General features: G+C 40.1%; 2 protein-coding genes across 2 annotated transcripts; both read right to left on the bottom strand.

The window, feature by feature from the left end:
• Positions 1-3,105: 3,105 nt before the first annotated feature.
• Positions 3,106-4,977, bottom strand: LOC112178084 (F-box protein CPR1). The gene is made up of 2 exons (XM_040511772.1): positions 4,860-4,977; positions 3,106-4,723 (listed from the first exon to the last, which is right to left on the bottom strand). The coding sequence occupies exon 2, from the start codon at positions 4,712-4,714 to the stop codon at positions 3,482-3,484; it is 1,233 nt and encodes a 410-aa protein (XP_040367706.1). The 5' UTR covers positions 4,715-4,723; positions 4,860-4,977; the 3' UTR covers positions 3,106-3,481.
• Positions 4,978-7,280: 2,303 nt separating this feature from the next.
• On the bottom strand, positions 7,281-9,306 carry LOC112178083 (F-box protein CPR1). The gene is made up of 2 exons (XM_024316294.2): positions 9,172-9,306; positions 7,281-9,035 (listed from the first exon to the last, which is right to left on the bottom strand). Exon 2 carries the CDS (start codon positions 9,024-9,026, stop codon positions 7,782-7,784), a length of 1,245 nt encoding a protein of 414 aa, XP_024172062.1. The 5' UTR covers positions 9,027-9,035; positions 9,172-9,306; the 3' UTR covers positions 7,281-7,781.
• Between the last annotated feature and the right edge of the window lie 459 nt (positions 9,307-9,765).

Genomic DNA, 9,765 nt, shown 5'->3' with positions numbered 1-9,765 from the left:
CATCCCTTATTATAGGCTCTCCGATGATATCTTTCCATTATAGATGCATTATGTTGCCTTAGTTGACATAGATGACATAAACGTTGAATCTGGGAAAACAAAATATACAAGCTTAGTGGGTTATTCAAGCAGCAAACTCGCACCGGTATCTAAAAACTTTTAGTTGATTTTGATTGTTTCCGAATTTAAACAAGAAAAGGAAACTTGTGTTCCTATCTAGGTTTGTTGAAATATAAATGCAGATCCTTGTGATCTTTAAATTATTAATTACTCTGTTATTATATATCTGTTTTGTTTAGATCTTGCAAATTATGTTGGTAGTGTCTCACAAACTGCCTGCTAAAGCTGGTATTTGTGTAACGTGTTACCCTTGGAATTGTCCAGACTAATATGGTGAATACTGAATATCTTGATACGTTCCGTCGTCTTACATCAAAACAAATCTCATTTCTGAATCACTTGTTGCAGCCCAAAAGTCCAGACAAGTCTAGATATGGTTTATTTATTTATTTATTTTTTGTCCAAATGAAAATATTCAACCACCTCGACAACAAGACGGTTCAGCACTTATAATAGGGTAATTAAAAAGCATCAAGCCGAGCATATTACACAAGAGGAACACAAATACACAATAGTCCACAAAGGTGTACGTTATAACATACACAAAGGAGCCGACCGGAGGTTTAGCCGATGATTTATTGAGACAAAAGAGATGACGATACTGGGACAACAGCTAGCCTCCCCCCAGCAGATCATACCCAGATGGATCTGGGAATGAAGGACAGGAGGAGGATTATTCCTTGACAAGAAAATGAAAAGGAGATTATTACTTGATAGGCAAGCAATCAGATATTAGGGAGCCCGTTTTCGCAGCAGCCCCCAAAGTCAACGCAGATACCCACGAGAGGACCAATGCAGTGACAACCAGGGCAGCAATCGTCGCTCCCAAGTATGTTGCATGTGGAACCGGGACACCCATTGTTTAAAGGTGCAGTACTCCCACAACGAGCAGATACAAGCGGAACAAAACTGGGTGACACAAATATTAGTACCATGGTCAACACCAGCAGCCAGTTAAAACCCATCACTTTCTTCTCAGCAGCCATAACCATATGAGGAACTTGATCGATAAGTAGACCTATATATCTATCTCTCGATCTGGACTGCAGAAGAAAGGAAACTAGAAGGCAGAAGAAATATTTGAACACAAGGGGAAAACAAAGGACTGCTTACAACTTAAATAAGAAAACACGAAACCGTAGTACGAGGGGCTCAAAACCCTTGTTACCTTTTTGACGCAGCAATGTATATATGTGGCGGCTTTAGGCAGCAAAAGACACGGACATATTTTATTGGTATCCAAGGCCCAAAGCAACGGTGCAGCAACTTATATTTCGCTTTAGACAACAAAAGACACGTTGATTGGTGTCCGAGGTTTTGAGAATTCAATGTTTATAATGCGTCCTATCACTGCTTGATGGTCATGTGTCTTTATCTTGCCTATAATTTGCTCTGAAGACAAGAAACAAGGCTGACACAAGACGGTTCACCTAGTGTGGTGATTAAATATTTACGAGCTTGCACTGACTGCCATGAAGTAAACAAACTGATCACGATGTCTGTTGGGAGGGGAAATAACAGTCGAGCAGAATGAGATGGGCCTTCCTCCTCTGGGGACTTTTGGTGACATCATTTAAAAAAAAACCGGGCATTATCAATTTTTTTTTTTGAGGAAATAGATAACTTCATTAATTTATCTATGGCCAGAAAGCACATACATCAGATGTTGTCTCGTACCAAACTCATAAATGGCACAAGTTACCGAGCAAAGGACAGATGACCCTCACTGTTAACACATACACTCACTTATTGAGCCTGACTACAAAAAAAATAAATCCTCACTACTAACCTCTCTTTGAAAAGTAGACCTAATCGCCTAGAGACCTCAATTGGTGTACAACTAGAGAAAACTAAGATGAAAGTAATAGAAGACCAACCTTCTAGTAGTAGGCAAGAAGACCAGGAAAACCTAAAGCTTTCCTTTGCCAGTTTCTCGAGCCTCCAGCTATAGGGTAATGCTCCTCCAGGATCCCAAATACGAAACCCTGAAGAAACAGGGCCAAATCGCAAGGTCCGCCAAAGAACCCCGTTCCAACAAAAAAACACTCCAAGCCCATCTGATTGTAGCCTTAAAATTGATTTGGGCCACCACAACCTTTTGGGCTTCCAAAATGATTTGGGCACCCAACCTGATTTGTGCCACCCAAACCCTTTGGGCCCCCAAAATGTGCTGGGCAACCCACTTGCCGCTCCTCTGCCGAGTCTGCCAACCCGGGCATCAGATGTAACCACCATCATCAAATCAGACACCCCACCGGCATGCTCCAAATTCTGGATCGATGCACGGTGTACAACTGCTATCTCCGCCACATCCACGGGTAGATATGCAAACGCCCTCGCCGCCATCAACCTGAAAGTGACTGCTTTGATCCGGGTCCAAAGGTCACACGTCCGCCACACAGGTGCTCTCATCCCTTGGCCTCCAGCCCGTAATCGCCGGTCAATCCCGATTGCGTATTACCTAACCTTGAGCCAGCCTCATCTCGACCTGATCTGCCACGGCCACTCGTCCACCCAATCACCATTGAGTCTGATCGGACTGGAGCACCGATCCAAATCCCTCACATCCCCTATTTCCTTCCGGCCAGAGATGATGGCCAACCTAGGGCTAGGTTGGGTGGTCGCCACACGAGATTCTCATCTGAGTGTCATCCACAGATGACGTAGAAGGGAGACCGATACCGGCCGCCATGACTGGAGGCTAGGGTTTGGGCTTCGCCAGAGCCCCATTCCGTATAGCTCACCCTTTTAAGTCTTAGCACTCACCAGGCATTATCATTTATCATCTGTATCTGCAAATATACCTATAACTTGGCTGCAAAAGCAGCTAAAACTGAAGTTTTATTACAAGTTTGTGACAATACAATTTCTAGCAACATTGCAGCCAGCCAGCAATATTGTGACATGTACAGTCATGTTCTCAAACAACAATGCCCATAAAAAAAAAATTAAAAAAAATCCATTATGCTATCTATCTCGTATGGGAGTATGGGACAATAAGCAAGAATTTGTAGACTGTAGAGCGCATGTAAACAACTATAAAACAAGTTTCATCATGCAGCAGCAATAGCACTATAGCAGTAATAGTTCATAGTTTCTGGCTCCTCAATTACACACACCAAAACACACAGCTCATTGGGTGAAACAAAGTAGATGGATCCACGCTCATTAAACACCAAAGGTGGAGAATCCATTTTACAATACATACAGTAGAAACCAGCAACATAATGCAACCCAAATTACAATAGTTAAAACCGAAGATGAAACCAGTAATAGAATGCACGTAGCAATCCCTCTTCATTTCTGTTATTGCTTCTAAGTTTTTCAGGCCTCTGGGTCTCAGGCCACATGAATCACCATATCATTCAGGTACTGAAACAAGAGTTTCATCATACAAACTAGCATCAAATAAACACTGACATCCCGGCACTTCCTCAAGACCGTACCGTTTGGTGCAGACTGGCTTCTCTTCTTTATGGCATTTAATCCTGACCAACTCCTTCTTCTTATGCAATTTGATCACAACTGTACCGTCTTCTGCAATGAAAATAGGATCCCAGTGATAGCGGCTAAAGAATGGAGCAAACACATCTGGTAGATCACATACATTAAACCGAAAGAGTTTAACCCAAGATGCAGCCACTCCATACTCTTTCATCGCCCAAAATTCACTACACTCATCAAAATCCTGAAACATCACACACAGACATCCTCCTACAAGAACCGGAGTCATTTTCACGTAATCTTCATTGTGGCCAAGAACAGGCAATGGCATTTCCCGAAACTCCTCATTAGCCAGATCAAAAGCATAGACAGATGGCTCGAAAATCCCAGGTTCGCGATGACTGACCCAATGAACTGCTCCATTTGAATAAGTCCCCCACTGTTTAGACCAGAGGCGGTACGGCGACAAGTAAGGAGCTTTAACAACTTTCCAACAGTTGGCTCTGACTGAGAACACCTGTACTTCCATAAAACCACCAAAGTTTGGTATCACTACAAATTTGTAGTCACCGGAGGCCGACACTTGACCAAAACCATAATAAACACAGGTCATGTGCCTTTCTTTCTTTTCATCCGTCAATTTTATCATCCCAATCTGAAAACTTGGACCAGGTACGTTGCGGAAGAATCCAGTGGATGGGTTCCAGATTCCCAAAGTTTTATAATAATCACAATATAATTGGCCTAGAGGTACCAAAGCATGGCGATAGAACTTGCCTAAAACTAGCAAACCATTGCAGGAGCCCATTACTACAATGTCGCGATTCGGCTCGGATGGGAAGGTGAGACTTCTGACCGAAAAGTTATCGTCTAAGGAGTGAAATCGAGAGGGTAACATAGTATGGGTTGTTCCGGGTGTACCTTTTGAAATAAACATAGGGTGGATGGAGATGAGGACGTTTCGACGGAGCTGAGATGCTGCTACTTGGAAATGGGAGTTGCCAAATTGGGGGTCGGAAATGATAACAGAACGCCACCGTTTAGAGACACAAGTGAAGCGGATCAAGGACTTGAGGGGCAACCGGCAGAGAATGTTGAGCACAACATGTTCAGGGAGGTGGACATCAAGCTGCTCCTCCTTAGTCAACATTGAACCTAACTGAAAGTTGAAAACAGAAGCCAAAAATTGAAACAACAATTACACCCAGAGAAACTTACTGCAGAATTTGAGGGTTTCTACAACCACGAATCGAAATTACTGCAGAATCTGAGACAAATGAAGAATCAAAACTTACCCAGATGGAGATGGATGTGGAGTTTGTGAAGAGAGTCGAAATGGATTTTACTTCCTGACTTCCGAGGTTTGAAGAGCGATGATGATTCAGGTTTGGGCTTGGATATTCATATTTTTGTTTGGGCCAGTCACACTTCTAAATACTAATTACCCAAACATTCTCTGCAACACACCCATTTTCTTTTCTGCCTCAAATTCTGATGTTCCCAATTTATACTCTGCTATGGTCTTGTCATGGCTGTTGGCTAACATTCTTGAGTTCCAGGTTTTAGTGATTGAGTGATCTGGTGCTTGTGCTTCTAAGGTATATGAACCATGAAGCTTTGAGTAATTTTTTTTTTCTGTACGCAAAAATTGTAACTTTTGTGGTGATTATAAGTTGTATCAAACTATAAATTCATCTCTGATTTAAAAGTTACATTTAATCCAATTGATAAGTATTGGAAAGCAACATGTATAACCACCACAACTAGCTGCCATTACCATAAAAATCATACAGGTGGATTGTGCAATTCCGTAGAACATGGAAGGCAAAAATGTCAAGAAACTATTCATAAGGAAAGCACTCTTATAATATAGCTATAATTTGTTCAACAATAAGGAGAAAGAGAGGATCTACTTTTTTAAGGTCATTGTATTACACATGGACATACAATGTAACAAGTGTGATGTTATTAGCAATGTATGGTTTGCATTAAAAGATAATGAAACTTTTACTATACAAGTACACGCATGATCTAATGGTGTGTTAGTGTAACGGTAATCTTATTAACCATTTATAGTTTGTATTAAACTATTAAAAGACATTATTAAAAAAATAAAAAATTAAAAGACAATGAAATTTTTACTATACAAATAATCTAACGATGTGTGAGTCTTTGTAATGAATATTATTATTATTATTATTATTATTATTATTATTATTATTATTATTATTATTATTATTATTATTATTATTTTAATTTTTTTTTAAGGGGAGGTTAGGGGCTTCAAGCACCCCCTAAGTCCCTAACCGAGATTATTATTAATGAGAGAAATATCACTATACCGTGGAGGGGACATAATACCTGAACTCTGGGTTATATGAGAAGCATGACAAATATCCTCATAGAGAACATTTTGAATGATAGCAGGATTCTCATCTAACCAGAACTTATCAACATAAGTAAAACTTGCAAGCTGCGCAAGCTGATTGGCTACGCCATTTGTTTCACGATTAATGAACATTGTAAAGTGATGCAATTCTCACACACCATCAGATTACAAAAAAAAAAAAAAATTATAAAAAAAAACAGTTCGATGGTAAAAGGTCTATTAAAACGGGACTCAAGAACTCAAAGCCAGCAACTATTCTATTGTTGAATAGGCAAAGCGTTCTCTAGCAAATCAGTTCTTCCCTACTAGTGTCGATTTGAGTTTCAGAAATGTAAAACCATAACTTCATGCTCACAACATATGCACAAAACTTGACAACAATCACAACAAGACCAAAAACTTACCTTCTGCAATCACAGGCATGGATTCCATCTCTGCAGCTGCAAACACGATCATTGAATATGGTCTTCTGTTACTTACCAACTTGCTTCTCAATGGACAGAACTTATGCAAATAACGTCGGTGGTAACAGGGACCAATTCATCCATATATATATAGGTGACTTAACCCTCAAGGATCTTCCCATTAAAGCATTACTTATCGGATTAGGTTTCCTAGTTAGATTCCTAATGTATCACAATCTTGTAGCCTTTCTTATAGACTAAGCAATGGATTACTATCCTTAATGAATTGATACACTGCTTCATTAAGTTACTAGTATTGATTTACAGTTTGTATCCATGTTAAACTAGGTTTGACATTTAGCTAATCATCAATTACTTTATGATGATATGTGTTAAGTACATATTTGATCTAACAATCTCCCCCTTGGACTCACTCACATCATACTTGATGATTTGCACCAGAGAACATCAAAACCTACTTAACTTACTGAAGTGCGAGCCAGATGACAAACTCAAATCGAAAATCCATTCCAACATGGTCAGATCACAGCAACTTATATTTCGCTTTATACAACAAAAGACACGTTGATTGGTGTCCGAGGTTTTGAGAATTCAATATGTCACTGCTTGATGGTCATGTGTCTTTATCTTGCCTATAATTTGCTCTGAAGACAAGAAACAAGGCTGACACAAGACGGTTCACCTAGTGTGGTGATTAAATATTTAGGAGCTTGCAGAGACTGCCAATGGAGTAAACAAACTGATCACGATGTCTGTTGGGAGGGGAAATAACAGTCGAGCAGAATGAGATGGGCCTTCCTCCTCTGGGGACTTTTGGTGACAACATTTAAAAAAAAAAAAACCGGGCATTATCATTTATCATCTGTATCTGCAAATATACCTATAACTTGCCTGCAAAAGCAGCTAAAACTGAAGTTTTATTGCAAGTTTGTGACAATACAATTTCTAGCAACATTGCAGCCAGCCAGCAATATTGTGACAAGTACACTCATGTTCTCAAACAACAATGCCCATAAAAAAAAAAAATCCATTATGCTATATATCTCATATGGGACAATAAGCAAGAATTTCTAGACTGTAGAGCGCATGTAAAACAAGTTCCATCATGCAGCAGCAATAGCAGTAATAGTTCATAGTTTCTGGCTCCTCAATTACACACACCAAAACACACAGCTCATTGGGTGAAACAAAGTAGATGGATCCACGCTCATTAAACACCAAAGGTGGAGAATCCATTTTACAATACATACAGTAGAAACCAGCAACATAATGCAATCCAAATTACAATAGTTAAAACCGAAGATGAAACCAGCAATAGAATGCACTTACTGATCCCTCTTCATTTCTGTTCTTGCTTCTAAGTTTTTCAGACCTCTGGGTCTCAGGCCACATGAATCACCATATCATTCAGGTACTGAAACAAGAGTTTCATCATACAAACTAGCATCAAATAAACATTTACATCCCGGCACCTCCTCAAGACCGTACCGTTTGGTGCAGACTGGCTTCTCTTCTTTATGGCATTTAATCCTGACCAACTCCTTCTTCTTATGCAATTTGATCACAACTGTACCGTCTTCTGCAATGAAAATAGGATCCCAGTAATAGCAGCTAAAGAATGGTGCAAACACATCTGGTAGATCACGTACATTAAAGCGAAAGAGTTTAACCCAAGATGCAGCCACTCCATACTCTTTCATCGCCCAAAATTCACTACACTCATCAAAATCCTGAAACATCACACACAGACATCCTCCTACAAGAACCGGAGTTCTTACTTGCGTCATTTTCACGTAATCTTCATTGTGGCTAAGAACAGGCAATGGCATTTCCCGAAACTCCTCACTAGCCAGATCAAAAGCATAGACAGATGGCTCGAAAATCCCAGGTTCGCGATGACTGACCCAATGAACTGCTCCATTTGAATAAGTCCCCCATTGTTTGGACCAGAGACGGTATGGCGACAAGTAAGGAGCTTTAACAACTTTCCAACAGTTGGCTCTGACTGAGAACACCTGTACTTCCATAAAACCACCAAAGTTTGGTATCACTACAAATTTGTAGTCACCGGAGGCCGACACTTGACCAAAACCATAATATACACAGCTCATGTGCCTTTCTTTCTTTTCATCCGTCAATTTTATCATCCCAATCTGAAAACTTGGACTAGGTACGTTGCGGAAGAATCCAGTGGATGGGTTCCAGATTCCCAAAGTTTTATAATAATCACAATATAATTGGCCTAGAGGTACCAAAGCATGGCGATAGAACTTGCCTAAAACCACCAAACCATTGCAGGAGCCCATTACTACAATGTCGCGATTCGGCACGGATGGGAAGGTGAGACTTCTGACCGAAAAGTTATCGTCTAAGGAGTGAAATCGAGAGGGTAACATAGTATGGGTTGTTCCGAGTGTACCTTCTGAAATAAAGATAGGGTGGGTGGAGATGAGGACATTTCGACGGAGCTGAGATGCTGCTAGTCGGAAATGGGAGTTGGCAAATTGGGGATCAGAAATGATAAGAGAACGCCAGCGTTTAGAGACACAAGTGAAGCGGATCAAGGACTTGAGGGGCAACCGGCAGAGAATGTTGAGCACAACATGTTCAGGGAGGTGGACATCAAGCTGCTCCTCCTTAGTCAACATTGAACCTAACTGAAAGTTGAAAACAGAAGCCAAAAATTGAAACAACAATTACACCCAGAGAAACTTACTGCAGAATTTGAGGGTTTCTACAACCACGAATCGAAATTACTGCAGAATTTGAGACAAATGAAGAATCAAAACTTACCCAGATGGAGATGGATGTGGGGTTTGTGAAGAGAGACGAAATGGATTTTACTTCCTGACTTCCGAGGTTTGAAGAGCGATGATGATTCAGGTTTGGGCTTGGATATTCATATTTTTGTTTGGGCCAGTCACACTACTAAATAGTAATAAATACCCAAACATTCTCTGCAACACACCCATTTTCTTTTCTGCCTCAAATTCTGATGTTCCCAATTTATACTCTGCTATGGTCTTGTCATGGCTATTGGCTAACATTCTTGAGTTCCAGGTTTTAGTGATTCAGTGATCTGGTGCTTGTGCTTCTGAGGTATAACTATCACGACTAGCTGCCATTACCATAAAACTCATACAGGTGGATTGTGCAATTCCGTAAAACATAGAAGGCAAAAATGTCAACAAACTATTCGTAAGGAAAGCACTCCTATAATATAGTTATAATTTGTTCAACAATAAGGAGAAAAAGAGGATCTACTTTTTTAAGATCATTGTATTACACATGGACATATAATGTAACAAGTGTGATCTTATTAGCAATGTGTGGTTTGCATTAAAAGATAATGAAACTTCTACCATACAATTACACGCATGATCTAAC

This window comes from Rosa chinensis, chromosome 7 (genome assembly GCF_002994745.2).
Source record: "Rosa chinensis cultivar Old Blush chromosome 7, RchiOBHm-V2, whole genome shotgun sequence".
In the NCBI taxonomy this organism is placed as follows: Eukaryota; Viridiplantae; Streptophyta; class Magnoliopsida; order Rosales; family Rosaceae; genus Rosa; species Rosa chinensis.
Note: the sequence above shows the minus strand (reverse complement) of the source record. Positions and strands in the feature narration are given on the sequence as shown.

Bases quoted from the DNA above. Each gene is read 5' to 3' on its own strand.
- LOC112178084 (XM_040511772.1), bottom strand. From the start codon at position 4,714: ATGTTGACTAAGGAGGAGCAGCTTGATGTCCACCTCCCTGAACATGTT.
- LOC112178083 (XM_024316294.2), bottom strand. From the start codon at position 9,026: ATGTTGACTAAGGAGGAGCAGCTTGATGTCCACCTCCCTGAACATGTT.